The 23793-nt window shown below is 40.9% G+C and overlaps 1 protein-coding gene across 1 annotated transcript in view; it reads right to left on the bottom strand.

The window, feature by feature from the left end:
• LOC311039295 (myosin-IIIa-like) overlaps positions 1-23793 on the bottom strand; it is a gene marked incomplete at both ends in the record, with an annotated part of 51855 nt that overhangs the window by 4298 nt on the left and 23764 nt on the right. The window contains 3 exons of the mRNA XM_084049057.1: positions 104-180; positions 16072-16171; positions 17175-17279. Coding sequence (XP_083905183.1) covers positions 104-180; positions 16072-16171; positions 17175-17279 — 282 coding nt within the window. The remainder of the gene's footprint in view (positions 1-103; positions 181-16071; positions 16172-17174; positions 17280-23793) is intronic.

The following is a 23793-nucleotide window of genomic DNA, read 5'->3' on the forward strand; positions in this document are numbered from 1 at the left end:
ATTTTTGAATAGCCAAATTGTGTGTGTGTGTGTGTGTGTGTGTGTGTGTGTGTGTGTGTGTGTGTGTGTGTGTGTGTGTGTGTGTGTGTGCGCGCGTGCGTACCTCAGGAGCCATCCAGAAGGGGGTCCCTACAGACGTGTTCCTCCTCAAACGGCTGTTTGTCAGCTGGGCCGACACACCTGCAAGGAACAGAAACACACAAGAATTATATCATATTTTTTTAACATAGGACACACACACACATATTTTGAAAATAGAAGATCTAGAAGCTCTTGGACGCATTGTGGAAGCTGGTGTGCGCCCGAGATACAGAGGCCTCAGAGCCGGACGAGCGTCTACCTTTATATTTCTATGGCCACATCTCTTCTGAGTTGCCTACCCTGAATCAAACCTGCTTTCAGTCAGTGCTATTAATAGTCTGATAGATTTTAGCAGAGATATGCTTAATGCAAAAAACTTCGATGATTTTTACGATTTTTAAGCTTCAAAATGGCATTAACCAAACAAAAAAACAACAGTGTATGTATATAAAGGTATATAAATTATATAATGTAATCTCCCTTTAGTTATGTAGTCATCAGGAAATCCATTGGTTATGGTTAAATGGCATATTATATTTACACGGTGAGAATAGATGGATGTGTGTCATTTCTGCTATATTTATAATGGAGGTTAAGCAACAAATAGGGTGGGTGGGTTTGTATGGGAGTAATGGGGGGCAGTGACGGAGGGGAGGTTTGTATAATTGGAATGCAGGCCTATAGGTGTGCTTATGCAAGGTGGTATACAGTATGTATGCATATTATATGTATGCGTGTGTGATATGTGTGTATGTCGTTTTATGTGCAATTGTGCATACACGGTTTATTGGTTTCTTTTCTTTTATGCTAAAGTATATATTGTCTGAAGTGTGAAATGGACCCATCTTTGGGTCGCGGACCAATTTTTATGGGTTGCGGGTAAATATCCCCTTTTTTTCCCATCTCCTACATTTGAAAAAATATATTATTTCAAAAGATTTAAAAAAGTTTAAACAAAAACAATCTCAACTGTTCATGAATTAAAAACAATTCCAACAAAGTATTTCATAAATAAAATGAAAAAAATCGAATCATTTCCATAAATACATTTTTTTTAAAGTTTAAGAAGCGGTGAAAATAGCAGATCTACAAGCTTGCGCCGTGAAGCGACGCGTTGTGAAAAAAAAAAGAAGCTTTCAGGGCTTTTAGTCAAAGTTTATTATAATGGTTTAACTATTCCTGACATCTACAACAAAAAGGACCCCAGCTGGTGAGAATAATGATCTGTCAGAAGCAGTGAGACAATAGAGCGTTGTCATAATACTATAATTTCATACTAATAATCTTTTTTGGTCTGAATTATGGATCTCACAGCTTTTTCTGTATCCAGCTGATAGAGCTGTCATAGTGACACTGGGAAAAGAAAGCACGCACATGCAAATGTGTGTGCGCGCATACACACCCACATACATATTAAGTTGTGTTACAGTGCACGCCTAAGTAATCTCTCTTGCTCTCTCTCTCACTCACTCACTCACTCACTCACACTCACACTCACACACACACACACACACACACACACACACACACACACACACACACACACACACACACACACACTAACCCATTAAGACCTGAGGCCGATTCTACAAAATGTCTTCTAAAAACAGTTTTTTGAAAAACTCAGTGGTGCTCAAACCAACCTCAAATTATATGTATTTGCCTAGCCACCAACACATCTCAAAATATGATGTTCTAGGCCACTAGGGACCCCCAGAAGCAGAGATTTGAGTTAAAAATGTTCGCTTTAATAAAAAATGTATATATTCAAAAATGTACACACATTTCAAAGATCTTTCAAAAGTAGCAGATCTACAAGCTCATAGCACGGCACAAAGTGACGCGCTATGAGCTTGTAGATCTGCTGTTTTTGAATAGCCAAGTGTAAGATAATGGTTAAAGTGGTTAAAATCTGAAATGACAAGGACGCTTTCCCGATTTTAATGGGTTAAGTTCAGTTGCAGTGCATTCCTAAGTGATCTCTCTCTCAAACACACACACACACACACACACACACACACACACACACACACACACACACACACACACACACACACACACACACACACACACACACACACACACACACACAGTGTCGAGTCATGATGGCTTCCGCAGCCAGATGATGGATTGCTTTGAATTACTAATATTTTGTACAGTAACCTCGGGCGATTTGATTGGGCGGTTTACAGAGTGCCATTTGAATTGAATACCAATGTCAACAAGCTTTTTGGCAATAGGGCAATATATATTCATCCTCTCCTCTGCCATGGGAACAGATATGCTGTACTTGACATATTATAGGTTTAAAACATACAAATGCCAGTTCACTTGAGAGAGCTGTCTGGGGAAACAATAGAGCACCGAAGTCCGGACGTCACTGCCAATAGAGAGTGCTTTCCGCAGGTTCATGGCTTTACTTTTTGAGTTGATATCCTCATTGGGGAATTTTATATCGCTTCATATAAGAACTGTGTTCCAAAAATAAACACACCACCCTGGCGTTTTTACTCATATGGATATGAAGCATCGACTGAAGGTGTAAATAAATGTACACTATAACAATGATAATCGACTGGTTCTTTAGAACCGGACTCAAGAGCCACTTTGAAGGCCTAGCTGGGTTGTAAGGCCAGCTAGTCGTCCTGAATATGCAATCTGTGATTAACTGGGTTGTAAGGCCAGCCAATCTCCTGGTACTCGGGAGAGAGTTAAGATGTCTCTCGGAATCGCTCTGGAACGTGTCTATCTGAGAGGTTTCGAGCCTCTTCTTATAATGCTGGCTTGCGGTCCTGACATCACTATGATGATGTCAGATAGTGTCAGACGTCTCCATATATGGAGCTGCCGATGTTAGTTATGGCCAAATATGGGATCAAGACTTCAGCCGTGGACGTGATGGCTATGTCTATACATGGAGTTTCGGGGAAGGGTTCGCTGATGTCAGACTCCGTACATATGGCACGTTTGGGTCTCTATGACGACTTTGCAGGTCTATTATCTCCATCTATGGGGATCTCCATATATAGGCTATTGCTGGCAACTATGCCCTGAAATGTTTCCTAAGTATGCCCTGAATGTTCGTAACAGCCGCCCCACGGTTTTACCATGGAAAAACGTAAACATTTCAAGAACATTCCTGGCATACGGCACGTTTGGGTCTCTATGACGACTTTGCAGGTCTATTATCTCCATCTATGGGGATCTCCATATATAGGCTATTGCTGGCAACTATGCCCTGAATGTTTCCTAAGTATGCCCTGAATGTTCGTAACATACACTAAATGTACATTTACCCAAAGAGTAACACAATATAAACACTAGAAACGAGTCAAACAACCCAAAGACTACATTTCCCATGAACGCGCCTGCTGTGGGGACAGTGATATCAGACCCGGAAGTAGTAGTTCTTAAGACTTTTAAGGCAGAATGAATACCATTTTCGCCAGAAACAGGCTGTTCTATTAAAGCAGCACTATGAATAGTGAATCAAATATATTTTGGTAAAATCTGTATGGTAGAGAATGTTAATACAATATAACTTATACAATTGTCTCTTCTATTGTAGTCTCGCGTTACCAGACTGTTGCCTCCCACAATTTTCAAATGTTTCCGGCATACAGTCTGGGACTCGAAAGCTCTGATCATGATTAGAATATAAACCGGATGTGGAGCCTTCTCTCCATGTCCATTTCGTCTTTACAGTCGCGCTAATTTATCCTAATATAAATACAAATCATCTAAGTATACATAGCTTGCTGCTTAGCAGAAATGGTAATTAAAAAGTAAAGTGTAAAGATATTTTAAAAGATATGCCAGTAAAAGAAGTGCCAGTTTCCTCTCTCGGATTTTGGGAGTTGTAGTTCCAGACTATATAGCATTCAGAGATTGTGGAATAGTTGTCTAGCTACGCGAGACTACTTCTATTGAGACATTTTAGATCGTGTCAAAGGTCATGTCTCACCTAGACACAGGATATGACACAAATTTCAATTCGATTCAATTTATACCCTGAGCAAGCAGGCAGGCTCTATCAGCTTAATGGTAAACCGAGTGCCGCGCTACGAGCTTGTAGATCTGCTATTTTTGAGAAATCATGAAAATGTGTGCAAATCTTTGAATATCTATATTATTTTAAAGCGAACATTTTAACTCAAATCTTTGCTTCTGGGGGTCCCTGGAACAAACTATTTTGAGATGGGGGTCAGCACCCAAATACATGTCATTTTGCAGTCCTTGACATGAAAAAGTTTGAGAACCACTGATATAGAAACATACGTATATTTTAAGCAGAAGTGGTTTCACAGTGAGAGACTGTAGTCTCTCTCGCTCTCTCTGCGTGCATGTACGTGCGTGAGAGTGAGAGTGAGAGTGAGAGAGAGAGAGAGAGAGAGAACCTGACATAGTACATGCCGACCCCCAGTCTTTAGCCCCAGTACAGTCCAGACACATCAGTGTAACAGCAGAACAGTGAACATTGCAGAAGCTGAGTCTCCAGAAGATAACACACAGACAGCACACCGAGATGACTGACGGCTCAGTTTGTGACACACTACAACGGGCCATGGAACATTGTTCATGTCGTTGCTGTCCTGGCAGAAACCTCTTATCTCCATAATATTTTAAGACGGGGTGCCGTGATTTTCAGTGATCCCCCCCCCCCTAAAACATAATCATCAGGTATTATGGTTATACTAGGAGGAAGATTTCTTTCAAAAAAGTGTACAGAAAGTGTTTTGTTTTTATGTGGACACGCCTCCAGTTCATTAAGTATACCTGGCTCTCACCTTAGCACCTCCTCCACCACCTGTCCTAGTCCCTCCTCCTCCTCATGCCCACACCTGTTGTGTTATGATAATGAGGGGGAGGGTATATTTTTACTGTGTCTTAAAGTGCTGTTTTTCTATTGGCACGTTTGACCCTCAAGGTTTCAGCCTCCAGGAAGAAACTCAAAATAGTCAGAGAAGACATAAAACACCATAAAAACACCACCAGGGGGCTTAATGACGTTCTATCAACCTCATAGACACAGAGGTGGTGCCATGGTTGCACTTTTTCTTTTACTTTTTGTGTTTTTTTTTGTAAATGAATGCCGTACTTAACTTGATCATACTACAGCGTCACACAAAAGCATCGTGTCGATCTTCTACTTTTGCTATTTGAATCCTTGAAAAGTGACTGTTTTGGACATAATGAGGTTTCCACCTGAGACAATATTGTTTTCCGCTGTTGCAATATTTGAATCACTTGAAGCTCACCAGAAATAAAGCACTGGTGCAAGGCCAGCCCACGTAAACGTTCACCTACTATAGTAAATGTGTGTGCACATGTGTACGTAAATACACACACTCTCTGCAGTCAGCTTAGCCGTTTAAAATCAGTGGTTTTCAACCCTTTTCATATCAAGGTCCATTATGTATTGAGCATTTGAGCCACGGACCACCGTTTGATGAGATTTAGACTCTCAGACCCAAAACTTTTGGGTCTGAGACTATTTTGTTATTGTTTGTAATCGGATACGATTTTGCCCACAATTCCATGCAATACAATACATTATGATATTTGACAGCTTAAATGTCTCCTATAGGCCAGGGGTCTTCAACGTTTTCAGGCCAAGGACCCCCTAGCTGAGAGAGAGATGAAGCAGGGACCCCCATATAATATAAAATTGTGTTTCAGATTAAATTTTTTGTTCACGTGGTCTGCTCTTTTTTCCCTCTACACCTACACCTCTTTGCCAAAGATAGCTGATCTACAAGCTCACAACGCCTCGCAGCGCGAGGCGTTGTGAGCTTGTAGATCTGCTATTTTTGACTAAAGTTCTCCTCAGAAAAGGGATGTTAGGGCTATAAGTGGATAAGGTTAAAAAAAAACATATCACACAAATATTTGGCGGACCCCCTGTAGAAACTCTGAGGACCCCCTAGGGGTCCCGGACCCCCTGTTGAAGACCCCTGCTCTAGGCCTAATAGCTATTGTTTTGGTACAGCCTATCTTGTTATGGTTCAGTTTGTCTTTGAAGCAGTTACAGTATAACTATGATCTCTGTCCTGTGCTCGAGGCAGAATTACCATACCACTGACATGAGTGTTAATGTATTTCTGACCATGAGATCATGTACATAAAGCATAACCATCACCACCTAGAATATTGTCTCGACTCCTACAGTGTACAGTATGTGCCTCATCGATTGCTGATTGATCCAGAATTCCACGACACTGTACATGCATGTGATGTCATATATTCTCTGTGCGGTATTTCTCCCAAATGCCATAGAAATAATACCAAACCTCCGTTTTACAGTAGACGCACGTACAGTACAGTGTGATACTAGCATGGTGCTCTGACTGTCATGATGGTTTTAGTCACATATCTACAGAGCCAGGATGAGAGCCACATGAAACACATTGTCAACGCTCTTGTGGCAGACACGTCTAAATGGATTAGAGTTATGTGGAGGAGGGGATGTGCTGTAAGCTATACTGACATGCTCGTGCATGAAAACACGCATGTGCGCTCGCACACACACACACACACACACACACACACACACACACACACACACACACACACACACACACACACACACACACACACACACACACACACACACACACACACACACACACACACACACGTGTGTTGATACAGAGTCACATCAACCTACACTACAGTATAATTAGGCAATCTTTTTCTAAATAATCCGATCATGCCCACATTCTTACACACATGACACGTGCAGTGGTGGGAAAAGTATTCACATGTTTTACTTAAGTAAAATGATCAATACTATAGAAATATTATACTGTTACAAGTAAAGTAAAAAGTAGAAAGTACTCATTTTTCAAATGTATAAATTGTATAAAAATAGCAGATCTACAAGCTCATGCGATGCGACGCATTTCAAATGGCCGAGATGTATATATAGGGCTGAAGTGGTTAATGTGTGTTTTGTAACAATAATACAAATCTACAAAGTAACTAGTTTTCAAATAATTGTAGTAAAGTAAAAGTACAAAATTTGTCTCTGAGATGCAGTGGACTAGAAGTAGAAGTACCGAAAAACGAAAATACTCCAGTAAAGTGAAAATAGAAAAAAATTGTACTTAAGTTCAGTACTTGAGTAGATGTACCTAGTTACTTTACACCACTGTACGTGTCATGCAGACACACACATATACCTATACTGTATGTGCTACTGCAGTGGTTCACAAACGTTTTAGCTCCAGACCCCAAAGTATTATTTCATATTTACTGTTGTGACCCATAAAAATGGGTCCATGACCCAAACTCGGGTCCCGAGCCAGTGTTTGTGAAACAGTGTGCTATACTATATCCAATTATGCATATTTCAGAGTGTGAGAGTACATACGTTCCCCTATGAAACCCCCCCCCCCCATATCTCTCTCTTTCCACTGCATTAGCCAGAAGTGACTCATAACAGAGTATAGAGATAACACTGTCAATTAGAATATTCATGAAGAGGCTAAGATAGAAGGCCTCCATCATTCTTAGTATTATTATTTCCCCCCCGCGCCTCTCGTAGGATGAGCCTCTTAGCTCCTCTACTTGATGAGTCATTGCGGGGGCTTCATCTTCTCCAGCTGCTTAGCGTATAGTGTGCCCCTCCTTCACCCCCCCCCCCCCCCTACACATAAGGAACTATTAGCCCCATCGTGACTCCATGCATGTGTGTACCACTGAACACGTGTCCCCTCACTACCCAGTGGTGTAAAGTAAATAAGTACATTTACTCAAGTCCTGTACTTAAGTACAGTTTTGAGGTATTTTTTAACTTTACTGGAGTGTTTCCAGTTGTCAGTACTCTTACTTCTACTCCACTACATCTCAAATAGGCAAATGTTGTACTTTTTACTCCACTATAATTCATTTGAAAACTTTAGTTACCAGTTACTTTGTAGATTTTGATTATTATTACAAAACATACATTAACCACTTCAGCCCTATATACATTTCGACCATTTGAAAATAGCAGATCTACAAGGTCACAATGCGTCGCAATCAAAAGATTTTTAAGTATTTGAAAACTTGAAATGGGACATTCTGCATAATGAGTACTTTACTTTTGGTACTTTAAGTACATTTTGATACCAATACTTTTGTACTTTTACTCAAGTCAATTTTGAATTCCAAACTTTTACTTGTAACGAAGTACTTCTACATTGCAGTATTGATACTTTTACTTAAGTAAAACATTTGAGTACTTTTTTTACCACTGTCTGTAGGTCAAATAAGAAGCTTAACACATGGGGAGCCAAACTCGGTTCAAACCGTGTTTTCAGTCTTTTAGTTTTTTAGTTTTTTTTTCACACGGGGGGGCTGGAGCAGCTATGGAATCACCCATGAACACTCTTAAGAAGTAAGGGACAGATGGATCACCGTGCCAAAAAATCTGGCTCCCATCCGCTTCCATTCTATCTCCTGCTAAAAACCTCTGTATCTCCTTAACTTTTTACAGTGGGCAATGCGCGATCGCTCCGCAACGGTGACTTGCATGAGACATGTTGTTGTTCCAGGATTTAGCCAGGACCATCCATTGCTGTGTTCGCATGCATTGTTTACGTGCGTGTGCTCGCCGTGGAGTCTACAGCTCTAAACAGCGCAGCGTTGCAGACGGTGACATTTTTGGCACCGAACGTAATCTGTTATTATAAAATTCTGCCACCCGATGTGTTAAAGTACTTTCTCGTCACTTTTTTTTTTAATTTAATAACTTGCGTTTATCATTTGTGTTTGTATTTTTCATATAATTTACAGTGTTTAGTGTTGCCAGTGCGATTAACGGTGTCTGCAACACAACAACGCGTGTTGTTGTTGTTAGCCAGTCTGCTAGCTCTCTAGGCTAACGTAGCTTGTAAGCAAATTATATTAAGCCATGGCTCTTTTTTACACAAGATGCTTAGACGAGCTACCAAGAATGAAAGTGACGGATGTCCACAGGATTACAAAAGCGAGCCAATTTGGTATTAAAAGGTCTTAGAAATGTGTAGATACCCTGTGTACCTCCGTGTTTAGCAACGATCGGGGGATCGATCATATAATAATTAATATTCTGTGACTAGTTGAAAAGCTAAGGAAAACAAAAAATGCGCTGGCAGTGGCTGATTTATTTACTCTGGTAGATTTGTAAATTAACGCCCCGAAAGTAGCAGATCCACAAGCTCCAAACTGGTGGATCTGCTACTTTAAATCCTGACAAGTAACAGTTTTGGACGTATGAGGTTCCCACACGACAGAGACGATAAACAAGATGCCCATATAAGGAGCGGGGTCGAAGAGGCTGAGGCTATCCTGCTTTGTGGATTGGCCAAGCATTGCGTGACATTTGTGCCGCTGAAGCAACATAAGCGATAAACGGCGCACATTAGGACTCCAGTGTGTTGTTCAGGAGTGTGTCAGAGTTTGCAGATTAAAAGTGTGAGTAATGTTCCGCTGGACGTGTGTGAACAGAGGAGCAGAAGGATACAATTGTGCTGCTACTGCAGTGCAGCACGAGGTGTACGCCTTTGAAATTAAGCACTCTCATCTCCCCAGCAACAACAAGACTGATATTAATACCTACGTTTTCAACACAGTGTCTTTACGCTGGAGGACGTTGACCCCGGTGACAACTGGAGATTTCGACAAAGAGAAGTTGTTCAAGAATTTCTGTCTTACGCGCCACACAGCTGTGCTGATAGAATATATCGTCTACATCTGGTGTCCTCACTACAACGAGCTTTATGCATTCGATGTCGATGCCCAGAGATGGTTCAAACCCAGGGTGTCAGGGACTGTTCCAGGGAAGAGGAGCCGCCACTCAGCCTGTGTCTTGGGGAAGGTCATGTTTATCCATGGAGGATCGATCCAACAGACTGGACGCGCTAATAATGACATCTACAGGTTGGACACCGCCACAATGGTCTGGTCTTTAATTAACACCAGAGGAACTCCACCACCTGCTTCATACTGTCACTCTGCCACCATCATCGGGACAGAGATGTTTGTATTTGGGGGCTGGACGGGCCGGGGGGATCAGTACTGCAACACCATCAGAATCTTTGACACAGAGACCAACTGCTGGCTGAGCACACCTTCTGCACAGCTTCTTTCACGACGACGCAGGCTGCATGCCCTTGCCTACAATGGAGAGCTGTACTTAATTGATCGTGAAAGCGGGGAAACTACCTCAAGTTACCTGTGGAAATTCAATCGAGAGACCTTTTCCTGGACGAAAGTTGAGCCCAAGGGGAAAGGACCGGTACGAGTCTATTGGAACAGCTGTTGTTGCGTGGTGGGAGATGGCGTCGTCATCTTTGGGGGACTCGACCGCAAACCCAATGACCTGCACATCCTGGACTTGAGTCCCGGCCTGAAGACGTTATGCAAGCTAGCTGTTATTCAGTACGATCTGGAGCAGTCGGAACTCCCACATGACATCAGGTGGGAACTTAGAGCCATGACTACCAACAGCATCAGAACACATCCTAAACACTCCCAACGTGGCGCTTTGCGTCGCATTGCGAGATTTTGAATCTGCCATTTTCTCTAGTTCTTAACTCAGTGGTTCTCAAACTTTTTCATGTCAAGGACCCCAAAATTTACACTTATTAGCGCCATTACCCCCATTTGAAAAGATATGCCAGGGAACCCCATAAGAGAAGACTTTTACGGCTCTAGCTCTGATTCAACCATTTTAATTTCAAATGACCCCCGATTTGACATGTATTAGCCCCCCATTTAATGGCATTTATATCTCTGGGACCCCAACTTATATTGTGAAATCAATATTTAACTCAGAGAGTGTACAAATGGAACCAAATTTGCTTCCATTTGTACACTCTGTTGACGTTCCTGGAATAGGAAGTGTTTCATTTCCCCAACCAACCAGAGTGCAGTGGGCGTCGCTCCAAATGTTGTGACGTCACCAGGGCTCTCAATGCTGCACATTGGGGGAGGAGGAGGGGCATGGGGCGGGGCGGGGGCTGACGGACAGATTGGTGAACCAATGGGATCTCACAGAATTCTTCTCCGGAGATTTTGAACCTGCCCCTCTAAACCAGATATCAGACACGCTAGGGCAGCCTAGATGATGACAGACCCGGATCTGATGTAATTTTTTCCCTTTATTTCCTGTGGAAAAATGGCTTTATCTCCGTTTCTATTGCTTTGCGGCAAAAACAAGCCACATTCAACAGGTCACAACTGTAATTGTGTCTTTTGTAATGAGGCGATCGCTGCGAGTACAGCGCTAACGGAAAATATTCCATGATTTTTCAAAGGTTGGTAAAATCGCTCGTTTTTCGCTGGATTATGCGATTTTCTTACCTTTTCCAAGTAGTCACAGAATATGTATCTACAGGATGATCGATCCCCTGATGGTTGCTAATGACGGAGGGTTTCACTGTGCTTCCGTGAAAAAAAAAATGGCATCGCGATCAGGGTTAGCAGATCTGCTTATTATAATTTCCCCGCAAGATTTTATTTGAAAATACCCGATCTACAAGCTCACAACGCGTCGCATCGCGACGCGTTGTGAGCTTGTAGATCTGCTATTTTTTGCCGTTGAAAACAGCATGTTTCGCTAAAAAATACATAGTAAAACACAGCCGAGATTCAGTATATTTCCCTAAGACTTTAACCAGGAAGTGAATTGAGCAGTAAATCTTTGTATCGCGTTATCTCCTGGTTCTGTGTGAATAACAAAAAAATAAATAAATACAAAATAATCATATTTTATTTTTATTTTTTTAACACATCGGGTGCCAAAAGCGGAAAATTACGTGTTTTCAAAGAGTAGCGCTCTGGTGCCAAAACCGTAAAATTACGTGTTTTTGTTTTTATCGTTTTTTTTTCACAAGGGGGAAGCAGCACTGGAATCACCCATGAACACTCTAAGAAGTAAGGGACAGGTGGATCACCTTGCCATATAATCTGGCTCCCATCCACTTCCATTCTCCTTGCTAAAAACCTCTGTATCTCCTTAACTTTTTACAGTGGGCAAAAAGAAGTCATTCTCGATGCGCGATGGCTCCCCAATGGTGACTCGCATGAGACATGTTGTTGTTCCAGGCTTTAGCCAGGACCATCCATTGCTGTGTACGCATGCATTGTTTACGTGCGTGTGCTCGCCGTGGATTCCACAGCTCTAAACAGCACAGCGTTGCAGACGGTGAGATTTCTGGCACCGAACGTAATCCGTTATTATAAAATTCTGGCACACGACGTCCAAAAGACGTCATTGGCAGGAAATGAGTTAGAGAGTTAATAAAGACCTCTTCTCAGAAAGTGGAAACCATGGTAATGTGTCAAACTCAGCCAACATGTAAAAAGACATGGGAGAGAGAAAGTGGCTGTATCAATATCAATACTGCGATGTAGAAGTACTCCGTTACAAGTAAAAGTTTGGAATTAAAAATGTACTTGAGGTAAAGTACAAAAGAATTGGCATCAAAATGTACTTAAAAGTACCAAAAGTAGAAAGTACTCATTATGCAGAATGTCCCATTTCACAAGTTTTCAAATGTATAAAATGTCTAAAAATATTTTGAAGATAGCAGATCTACAAGCTCACAATGCGTCGCATTGCGACGCATTGTGAGCTTGTAGATCTGCTATTTTCAAATTGCCGAAATGTATATAGCTTAATGTATGTTTTGTAATAATAATCAAAAGATTAAAGAAACTAATAATTGTAGTTGAGTAAAAGTACAACATTTGCCTCTGATATGTAGTGGAGTAGAAGTAGAAGTATTGGAAATGGGAAATACTCAAGTAAAGTACAAATTGTACTTAAGTACAATATTTGAGTAAATGTGCTTAGTTACTTTAGACCACTGTGTGTAAATAAAAGAGAAAAAGCTCTGTGCTTTTGTGCTCCTCTCCGCTCTTAGGTAAAAAAAAGAAATGCTCTCAACAGAAGCCCTGCACTTTAATGGAAAAAAAAACACAAAAGAAATGTTGAGTGGAGATTGAATGTTGTGTAATGAAAAGAGGCAGCAGTTTAATAGTCTTCTAAAAGACACATAAATTATCCTATAATGAGTTGTCCCCGGACTGTATGCATAATCTGGGCTTATTTGTAAGCTTCCAAATACAAACTTGTATTAGCATAAAAGTCCACGGCTTCCATCCAGGCAAACCGTGGCAGTGTTGCCACGTCTGCTTATTAAAAGCGACGCTGGGCTTGTTTTTCTGTAAAAGTCGCTTAAAAATATTGGTAGTTGCGGATTGTGTTTTTTTTGGGGGCTGGTTTTCAAAGAGTAGTTGCTCATTTGAGCTTCCTTATGTTGCAATCATCGTTTAACCCAGTGGGTTTAACACCCCCCCCCCCCCCCCCCCAATCTGAAAACATTCTTTACCTGGGAGAGCCCCCCGTACCAGATTTGTGTTGTTAAAATGTTTCAAAAAATAATATTCCAAATAGACAATGTAATAGGTGTGCTCACGTTGGTCACTTCTTTTGGACTTGTTTTCATAGACCCACATGGTTGCTTATTTCTCTCGCCAAAATCTGGCAACACTGAACGAACAAAGAATACCCTGACAACAACAAATCAGTGTGGAAACTGGGACTGAATGGCAACACGCTCTGCACTCTGTGCAGAAACGCTGCGAGATGTCAGATGTGTGATGATGTAAATGTAAAGTGGTTCACTACCTCTGCAGGTGATGCAAATTATGCTTTTTCCCTCCAACTCTTAACCCTTTAAGACCGGGAAAGCATCATGCTTTAACCACTTAATCCATATTTTATACTTTGGCTATTCAAAAATAGCAGATCTACAAGTTCATAGCACAGCACCGAGTGCCGCGCTATGAACTTGTAAATCTGCTATTTTTTGAAAAATCTTGAAATGTTTTGCAGATCTTTGGATATATATATTTTTAAAGCGAACACTGAATATTTTGATGGGGGTCCGTGGCCAAATACATATAATTTTGGGGGTCCTTGACATGTAAAAGTTTGAGAACCACTGATGTAGCAACATAATTTTCTTTTTTCAAAAAACGGTTAGAATTTAGAAGACATTTGTAGAAGATTTTTTCAATCTTAGCAGATCTACAAGCTCATAGTGCCGCGCCATGAGCTTGTAGATCTGCTATTTCTTTAATAGCCAAAGAAATCTAAAAATGTCATAGTTGTGTTCCCGGTCTTAATGGGTTAATAAAAGTGAACCAATTTAGCATGCGAGCATTTGAAAGGTAATGGATTGTGGCTCCATCTGCAGAATGCAGTATATCCAGTAGACAGAAGAAGCACAATATATGCATGCACAATTGCACATACAGTACATAACAGTACAAATATACAGTACACAGGCCACCAATATTGTAAGTCAGATACCGCTGAAGAAATAATGTCCCTCCTGGTGGGTTTTATCTGTACGGATGGTCAATGAATGAACGTTTTTGGATTCATAGTGCATTCAAATTCTGATTATTGTGATTTCATATACATCCTATATTAAACAAACCCCATACGCCTATATATAGGCTTGTCAATATAACTCAGACATAACCATAAACAAACCTGATACGCCCATATATGGGAATGTCACCATGACTCAGACATAACCATAAACAAACCGGATACGCCCATATGTGGGAATGTCACCATGACTCAGACATAACCATAAAGAAACCTGATACGCCCATATATGGGTAATGTCACCAAGACTCAGACATAACAGCAGAGTCACTGCCCATCTTTCGCCGCAGGCTGAAAACCCACCTCTTCAGGAAACACTACCCTTCCTCTCTGCCTGGCCTACTTGTTGTTAACTAGTTGTATGAACGCTTGTTTTATTGTTGTATTGTTTATTGGATCTTGTTTAGTCGATACAATTATTTGTTTTAAGCTCCTGCTCATTTGATTTAGCTATTTTGTCTCATCTGTTTAAGGAAATAGGTAGCTGAATTATTGCACTTTTACCTTAGCGCTAGGTTTACTCTTGGTTGCTTGTTTTTGCAGAAAATGCACTTAAGACTTCTGGTGATTAGTAGTTTTCGTTCCCTACCTATGTTGAATGCACTTATTGTAAGTCGCTTTGGATAAAAGCGTCTGCTAAATGACTGTAATGTAATAACCATAAACAAACCTGATACGCCCATATATGGGTAATGTCACCATGACTCAGGCATAACCATAAACAAACCTGATACGCCCATATGGGAATGTCACTATGACTCAGACATAACCATAAACAAACCTGATACGCCCATATATGGGAATGTCACTATGACTCAGATATAACCATAAACAAACCCGATATGCCGCCTGTCCAGAGCCACAGATCCGACCGCTATGCACATACAGTATATGGTTATGTGCAATTCAATTGTGCATAATAGCATATATCGGACCGACCGACTTCAAACACGGCCTCGGGCATCGGCAAGGACTCGAGTGCCCGCCACCCAGTTGTTTGGATATGCCAGTGGTCTTCAACAGGGGGTCCTGGATCCCTAGGGGGTCCTCAGAGCTACTATAGGGGGTCCGCCAAATCTTTGTGTGATAGGATTTCGTTTTTTTAAATTAACCACTTGAACCCTAGAATTCCTTTTCTGAGGGGAACATCAGCCGAAAATAGCAGATCTACGAGGCGTTGAGAGCTTAATTGTAGATCTGCTATTTTTGGCAAAGAGGCTATAGGTGTAGAGGGAAAAAATAGTAGACTAAGTAAAAAAAAAAACTTTAATCTGAAACAATTTTATACAATGTAGAGTAGGGGGTCCCTGCTTCATCTCTCTCTCTCAGCTAGGGGGTCCTTGGCCTGAAAACGTTGAAGACCCCTGTGGTATGCGGTTGTCCAGAACCGCCGATCGAACCTATATGTCCATATATGGGCATACTATATGGATATCACACACACACACACACACACACACACACACACACACACACACACACACACACACACACACACACACACACACACACACACACACACACACACACACACACACACACACACTCTGCATACATACCAAAGTCCACCAGTTTGACCCCTCCTTGCGTGGTGAGCAGGATGTTGTTGCCCTTCACATCACGGTGGATGGTCTGGTTGATGTGTAGATGTTGGAGGCCCTGAGGAGCGAAAGGGTTAACACATGTTCATTACACGCACCTGTCTTCAACACAACCCAGTTTAAGGAGAGAGGAAAGATTATGTAAACTAGGCATACAAAATCCAGGTCCAGGCACTCAAGGATTTTATAGGTAAAAGGGCTTTATTGGATATAAAATACAATAAAAATGTGTTTCTTTATTCATGTCTGTACTGTAGCCCAAATACAATAAAGGCATTTTACCTGCAACTCACCTTGAGTGCCTGGACCTGGATTTTTTATGCCTTTTTGACATAATCTTTCCTCTCTCCTGAACATTATGCCCTTCCATGAGCACAGGTGATTTTAGGGATACCAGTAGCGCCAACTTACAACCCACTTTATTAATTCATCTTTCCATTTCCATCAACAACTCCCTGGTATAGCTACAACATATCGTCTTTGTTGGGTGGAAATGTCCAAAACTGTTACTGTTACTGTTACTTAATCTATGCTCGATCGATACAGTGAATTAATTACGTGGCCCGAACCTCTGTACTAACACATTTTGCTGGGGATCCTCTGCTAAGGTCCCCGGACCCCACTTTGAGAACCCTTGCCCTACAGCTGTGGTTCTCAATTTTTTTCATATCAAGGACCCCCAAAATGATATGTATTTCCAGGGACCCCCCAGAAGCAAAGATTTGAGTTAAAAATGTTCGCTTTAAAAAAAATATATATAAAAGTTTGCACAAATGTTCACAATTTTTCAAAAATAGCAGATCTACAAGCTCGTAGCACGGCACTCGGTGCCGCGCTATGAGATTGTAGATCTGCTATTTTTGAATAGCCAAAGTATAAAAGGTTAAAGTGGTTAAAATGATTGTGATGCTATATTAAGACATTTGCTGGGTACCCCCTGGAGCCCCCCTAAGGACCCCTGGGGGTCCCCGGACCCCACTTTGAGAACCCTTGCCCTACAGGATATGTCGGGCCGGGGTGGGTCTCTCTCTATTACATCCAGAGACCCCACACTCACTTACCATCAGTGCTTCGTGCAAGATGTAGGCGATAACGGCCTCGTCCATCCTGTCCCCTCTCTTCAGCATGCCTTTGGCCAGATCCGTCACAGAGCCGCCATTGCAGAGCTACAATAGAAGAAGAAAGGACACAAAAGAAAAGAAAATGGCTTTTTTTAAATTATCACGCAAAAAATGAGTCGGTACATTTTGAACAATGCGGCGAAATCTGCAGCATCTACAGTATAGGTATGCATAATGTTCAGCCTGATGGCAGAGGATGAAATATTTTCTGATCCCAAAGATTTCACAGTGTGGGCAAAAGAGATGGAGCACTTCACTATCTGGGGCAGCTTAGCCCATTCAATCCGGGAACGCATCTGTGTCATTTTAGATTTCTTTGGCTATTCAAAAATAGCAGATCTACAAGCTCATAGTGCCACGCTATGAGCTTGATCTGCTATTTTCTTTTTAATCGTGGAAATCTTTGAATATATAGAGTATATATGTTTTAAAGCTAACATTTTTAACTCTGATCTGACTTTCTGGGGGTCCCTTGATCAACATATTTTGAGATGGAGGTCCGTGGCAAAATACATATTATTTTGGGGTTCCTTGACATGAAAATGTTTGAGAACCACTGATTATAGCAATATAAGTTTTTTTCAAAAAACTGTTTGGATTTAGAAGATATTTGTAGAATCTCCAGAAGCAACGATTTGAGTTAAAATGTTTGCTTTAAAAATATATATATTCAAAGATTTGCACACATTTTCAATTTTTTTCCAAAAATAGCAGATATACAAGCTCATAGCGCGGCACTCGGTGCCGCGCTATGAGCTTGTATATCTGCTATTTTTGAATAGCCTAAGAAATCAAAAAATGACTGAAATTCTTTCCCGGTCTAAATGGGTTAGAGGGGAAAATCATGCCCGTAGAGAAAGATTTCTATGCGAGGCTTAATCTATGTCGTGATGACTAAGCACCTCAGACCAGTGGGGGTCTTCAACAGGGGGTCCGGGACCCCTAGGGGGTCCTCAGAGTTAGTACAAGGGGGGGGGGGGGGGGGGGAGAGTGCCAAATCTTTGTCAGATAAGAACTTTTTTTTTTTTACATGAACCACTTGAACCCTAGCATCTTATACTCTGAGGGGAACATGAGCTGGAAATAGCAGATCTACAACCTGCGAGGCGTTGTGAGCTTGTAGATCGGCTATTTTCGGTAAAAGAGGTTTGGTGAAGGGGGAAAAAAAGAGCAGACCAAGTACATGTTTTCTCAAGTATTGTGTTCTGAGACTGCTCACTCTTTTGAGGTTGATACAACCCCTCCCTGCTCACTCAGATCAGCTAACACAGGGAAGCTGTCAGAACCTTCCCTAAAACACCTCTTCAGACTCCACCTTAGACCATAGCACTTGCCGTAGCACTTTCCCTAGCCCTGACGTCCTTGCAGGCTTATGCAACGGTTAAAATGTCATTTAGATAAGCATGTTATGTAGACAGATGCCAGGTTCATTTGTTGACCGGGCACTGTTTAGACTGAGGATAGGTTCTTGGTTATGATCCTAGATGACTATTTCTATGTGATAGATATGTTTTGTGGACCAGATTGATATGATCTAGAAATATCGATCTAACCAGTCAAATTAATATAGTGATGTCTTTTTGGGCCTGTACTTCAGTCTTTTAAACATGCCTTTTGTAACTCTACTATACTTTCTCTACCAAGGCCATGTAGCTGACTCCATATTTGCTATCTGGTGCTGGCTCCATATGTTTCCAATCAGTAAAAACCTGTCTTGGTCAACACTTTGTGATTAAATGCCAAATGACCTGTATCTGTGTAAGATGATCTGTAGGCCTATGACCGGGATATTGTCACTAATTTACTCTGTCAGCTGTCACCCTGTCACAGATAAAACCATACACATGTCCTATGATATCGAAGGAACAACTTGTTTATGGAACCGAGAATTGTACACAAGGACACCCTAAGATGAACAACAACTTAATATTAAGACAGCCAGACGCCTGTCCATCCTACGACTCCCATCCTACGTCTGAGGGTCTTAAAGCCAATCATAAGGATGCACCTATGTCTGATGTCATTGAAGTCCAACTGTGTATAAATACTATGGCCTGTTATTGAGTCATTCAGTGTGTGATTGATATTTTTGTATGTAACTTGTACTGCCTCCGTGTACACACTCGAGCAATACAGACTGATCATTTTTGGATGTACCAGGTGTCTGACTCACGTTTCTTTGGGTGTTGACTGGACGGGTATTGGGGGGTCTTAGTACCAAACCATCTTTTCATCTTTCGTGGGCTCCCAGCCCTATTCATAGGGTTCAAATTGAACTCTATTAATGGTCCTTCGATAAACGGTTAAACATTCACCCGAAATTATAATTTTTATAATTTTCTCTCGACCGGTGTGTTTAGAATCAGCTTTCAAATTGTTCTGAGTCCGGTTTTTCTTTGTCGCCTTGTATACATACTGATGTGATGTTTTCGCCCTGCATAAGTATCTATATATATGGTTGATAAGGAAAAATAACAGTCTTTATTTTTGCATTCCTTCTGGGTGACGATTCAGTTCTTTTGATACTTTTCCTTTTTTGGACCCCCACCTCCTCCTCCTCCAGTCGACACTCCAGAGGGCCGATCTGTTCATCTACGCGAGGTGAGACGGTTCTTATCAGCCGCCCTGAAACCAGACACTTTGGGTATGTGAAAGTTCTGTATTGCTCACACGGGAGGCTATAGTATAGTACTTGTTATATGTTTTGTTTGTCTTTGTTTTTGTCGTTTTAGTTAATGTTTGATTGCTTTTGGTGTGCTGCACACAAGAGAGTATGCTCCGCTCTGTATATGTTCATACCACCACTGCATACTCGGCCCCAACTGTTTTGTTCTTACACTAGTGGGGGCTTGGTCTGCCGTGTGGCCTGACGCATATACTGGACCCATACTTTATTTATACAAACATATTGGTTTCATCATTTCCCCGTGGCTCACCCTGTGGGTTTTTGGCTCCGAGGTCTTGGTGCTTACACAAGGGTGTTTGTATAATACGTTCACACCATTAGCCTTTAATTCTGGCCGTATACACCGGTAGCGCTGCTGGTTATACATGATATATTAATATATTTGTGTCCCTCACCTCCTACACATCCCTATACTCAACTTGAGAGGGCTTTGTTTGACGTGCGAGGGTCTGCACACTTATATTTGATATATGGAACACAGCGAAATTGCGGGTTCCCACGATAGATGCCAGGCTATCTTAATTTCAATTACAGCATAAGGTTCCAAAGCGGACACTCCGGTATAGGGTCCTGCGTTGACAACTTATGTTTTTGATTGATTACTGTTATTTACTCTACGAGTGCATTTTATTTTTTAGTTTGTATGTCTTGATTTGTGAGTTATATTGTGCCATTACAGCTGTTCTGTGCATATAAACTCTCTCTCTCACTCTCTCTCCATCCAACTACACCCATCACCCTGGTCTTATCAAATTGACCTTGGAGTAAACTGCAGCTACTGTGGCCTATTTATTTTTTATTTTTCCCTGCCGAGATTATTCTCCCTGCTGTACTTTACTTTACTACTTTGGGTGGTTGCTTGACACTCTGTTGCATTGTGTCAAATCAAAAAGGAGGGATAGTTTACAATGCATTAACCTTATCACGAGGCTCATTCCCCATACTTATCGGACATTTGTATTATTTTTCCCTTAGAGCAGTTACTTTAATTTTGTAGATCATTTATACCTTGACACACACAGATACATTCAGTGTGTGCCAATCAGAGGGGAATTACAGTATCATAATATAGACCAGATACACCATTCAATTATTTTTCATTTTTAAACTTTAATATTTTGATTTCATTCCCATTTTTCTAGAAACTAGCCACCTTTAAATTCTCCTGTGTTCCTTTGCTCCAGGCAACCTCTGTATCACTAAACCAGCTACAGTTTCTCATCCAACCAGCCACTGAACAACATTCCATCAACACTGAACAATTGGTATAATATCTATTCCTTATCTCCTAGGATAAACCACAGCCTACTGATTTGTCATTTAAAAACCTTCAATTTCATCCCTGTTTCCATATAGTAGAATACAGTATATTGTATTATTATTACAATTTTAACTTCATATCATGGGCAGTCTAATAGCTACAGTTACTTCATACATGGCCGAGCCAGACCTGAAAGTTATTGTCACACAGGCTGTGACCACTCCAGAACAACAGGTAACGCCCAATTCACAACGCCACGATCACGGGCCAAGCCAACTAAATCAAGGTAATATAACACACCCGGGTTACACTGCTGGGCCTTCACCACTAGCGACAGGAATCATCTACCCTAGCCCACTCACTTCATGAAATTCAAATTAGAGGTTCATATGTGTCCATATAGATACCTATTACATTTATATTAAAGACAATTCAGATTGTTAACCCATTTAGTATTAATCTCTCACATTGGTTGTCTTGTTCCCATTCATATGGGTCCCACTTTCAATTGTTAACAGAAAATTAACTTTATATTCTATTATAACTTTTAAAAACACTTAAAAGGAATTAGTCCTTGATGATTATGTGCTCGCACACCCCATACCACTGCACACCCCATACCACTGTTGATTTTGTTCACTAATGTTGCTTTGTTTGTGTTTACTGTCTCTCCTCCCTGCTGGTTTTGGGGCCCTGGTATTGGCTAGACACCCACCTATGACCCCTATGACGCTGGGAGTGCGCCGGCTGTCCTCTCCTTCTCTGCTGTGCCTAATGTGTGACTAGGACTTGGCACCTGCATCTCCACGACACCCAGAGCACCCCAGCGTATTAATTCCACTTGATTAGTTGACATTCATTAGTTCAGTTTCTGATGGTCTGGTCTTAAGTTAAACCTGTTTCATGTTTTTCTTTCTCGTTAGACATTCATTAGTTCAGTTTCTGATGGTCTGGTCTTAAGTTAAACCTGTTTCATGTTTTTCTTTCTCGTTAGCGGATAGTTTAGTATTTATTTTGTTTTGGTAGCTGAGGGGATTCTATTTATGGCGACGGGGAAATTGTTTCTGGCATAAACGGAATCCCACCTTTTGTTTCTTTGATCAACCATCATTTTTGACCTCATGTTAAAATTCCACCCTATAGTATTTGTTATAACACCTTTTCCATGTCTACTCTGCTCTTATGCCTCATAGCATCACCGGTACCCCGAAGGCAGCCGAGATCCATTCAGATCCAAATTACTGATGTAAAGATTTTTTTTGGGTGACCCAAGACCGTATTGGGATCAGAGGTCAGTGGATTTCAGAGGGGTCACAACAGAGGTAAGGTGTGCATCTTAACATTACGCCTCCTGTGCCCCTCTGGAACTCCAACAAAGATTTACACATTAAATATGAATCCTGGTACAATTTGCTCAGTTTTTAATAATAATTCATATCCATTTACTTAAAAAGGAACTTCATTTAATTTCATTTTTATAGTTGGTTTTTAACTGTCTTAAAGTATTTTGCTAGATTCTCAGAGTAGGCTCTCAGCTTATCTGTTTACATTCTCTTGGTCGGAGCTGTTCTCATAACAAAGTAGGCTATGGTTAATAATGGCTCACAGAGAAGACTACTTTAACACTATAATATTATGCTATGAAGGCTTGTTTTGAAAGTTCTTAAACCATTTTTAAAATTGTATTTTTTATAATTGATGAAAATATTACCATATATATATATTTTTTTTTAAAGGATTTCATTTTAGACCAGTTTTGCTGTCTTAGAAAAGTCTGTGACCGAATTGTTATGAGAACACTCTGACCTTGTGCCTATCCTGTAAATATTTTTTCCACCCACGGCACCCCTGAATGACATTGTTACTTTATAGCACCTTACATTTATGCCATATTACGGACCTAAATATATAAATCTTTCCCCCTGGGATACAGTATATCAGCCAGATACAGTATATCAGATACAGTATGTCGGATACAGTATGTCAGGAGGAAAACGAGGAATGTCAGTTTCCATTAGGACAAATTGACATCAATCAAAAGTCACTAATACTAGCCAAACTCCGTTTCTGACTCATGAGCTGCAGGTCATGGGTCAAAAAGGACAGAGGTTAGATATTACCCTATTTACAGACCATATTTGATTATTAATATCTGACACATATTGGTCCAAAAGAACCAGCCTTGGGTGTAACGATTTATCACTTCTATTCAGTTGAAGGTTATCTTTGAACAGTATCACATTTTTTATTTTATTTATTTTGTTTTGGACCTGGACGCGATCGCTGGACCTTTGGACTTGCCCTTTGACTCCCACATGTCTCAAATTCCACATGGTCCAGCCATCGGAGTCAGGATCCCTGAACCATTGATTCGGTATGTATATCTTTTTATTTTATTTTACCATGGTCCAGTGATTGGGATCTCCACGTAACTTCTCCATGTGAACCTTGATCTGATGAGTATACCTTTTTATTTATTTTTATTTGAATGTCTTTACCGAACTATTTGTCTCATAAATTATCAGCCTGTTTTTAAATTACTGTTTAACACAGCTCCGCCAGGGAGTCAGTTTTATCACCTTATATTCCTGGGAGGACATTCCTAAATGTCT

This window comes from Gymnoscopelus microlampas (genome assembly GCF_963454915.1).
Source record: "Gymnoscopelus microlampas genome assembly, chromosome: 22".
NCBI lineage: Eukaryota > Metazoa > Chordata > Actinopteri > Myctophiformes > Myctophidae > Gymnoscopelus > Gymnoscopelus microlampas.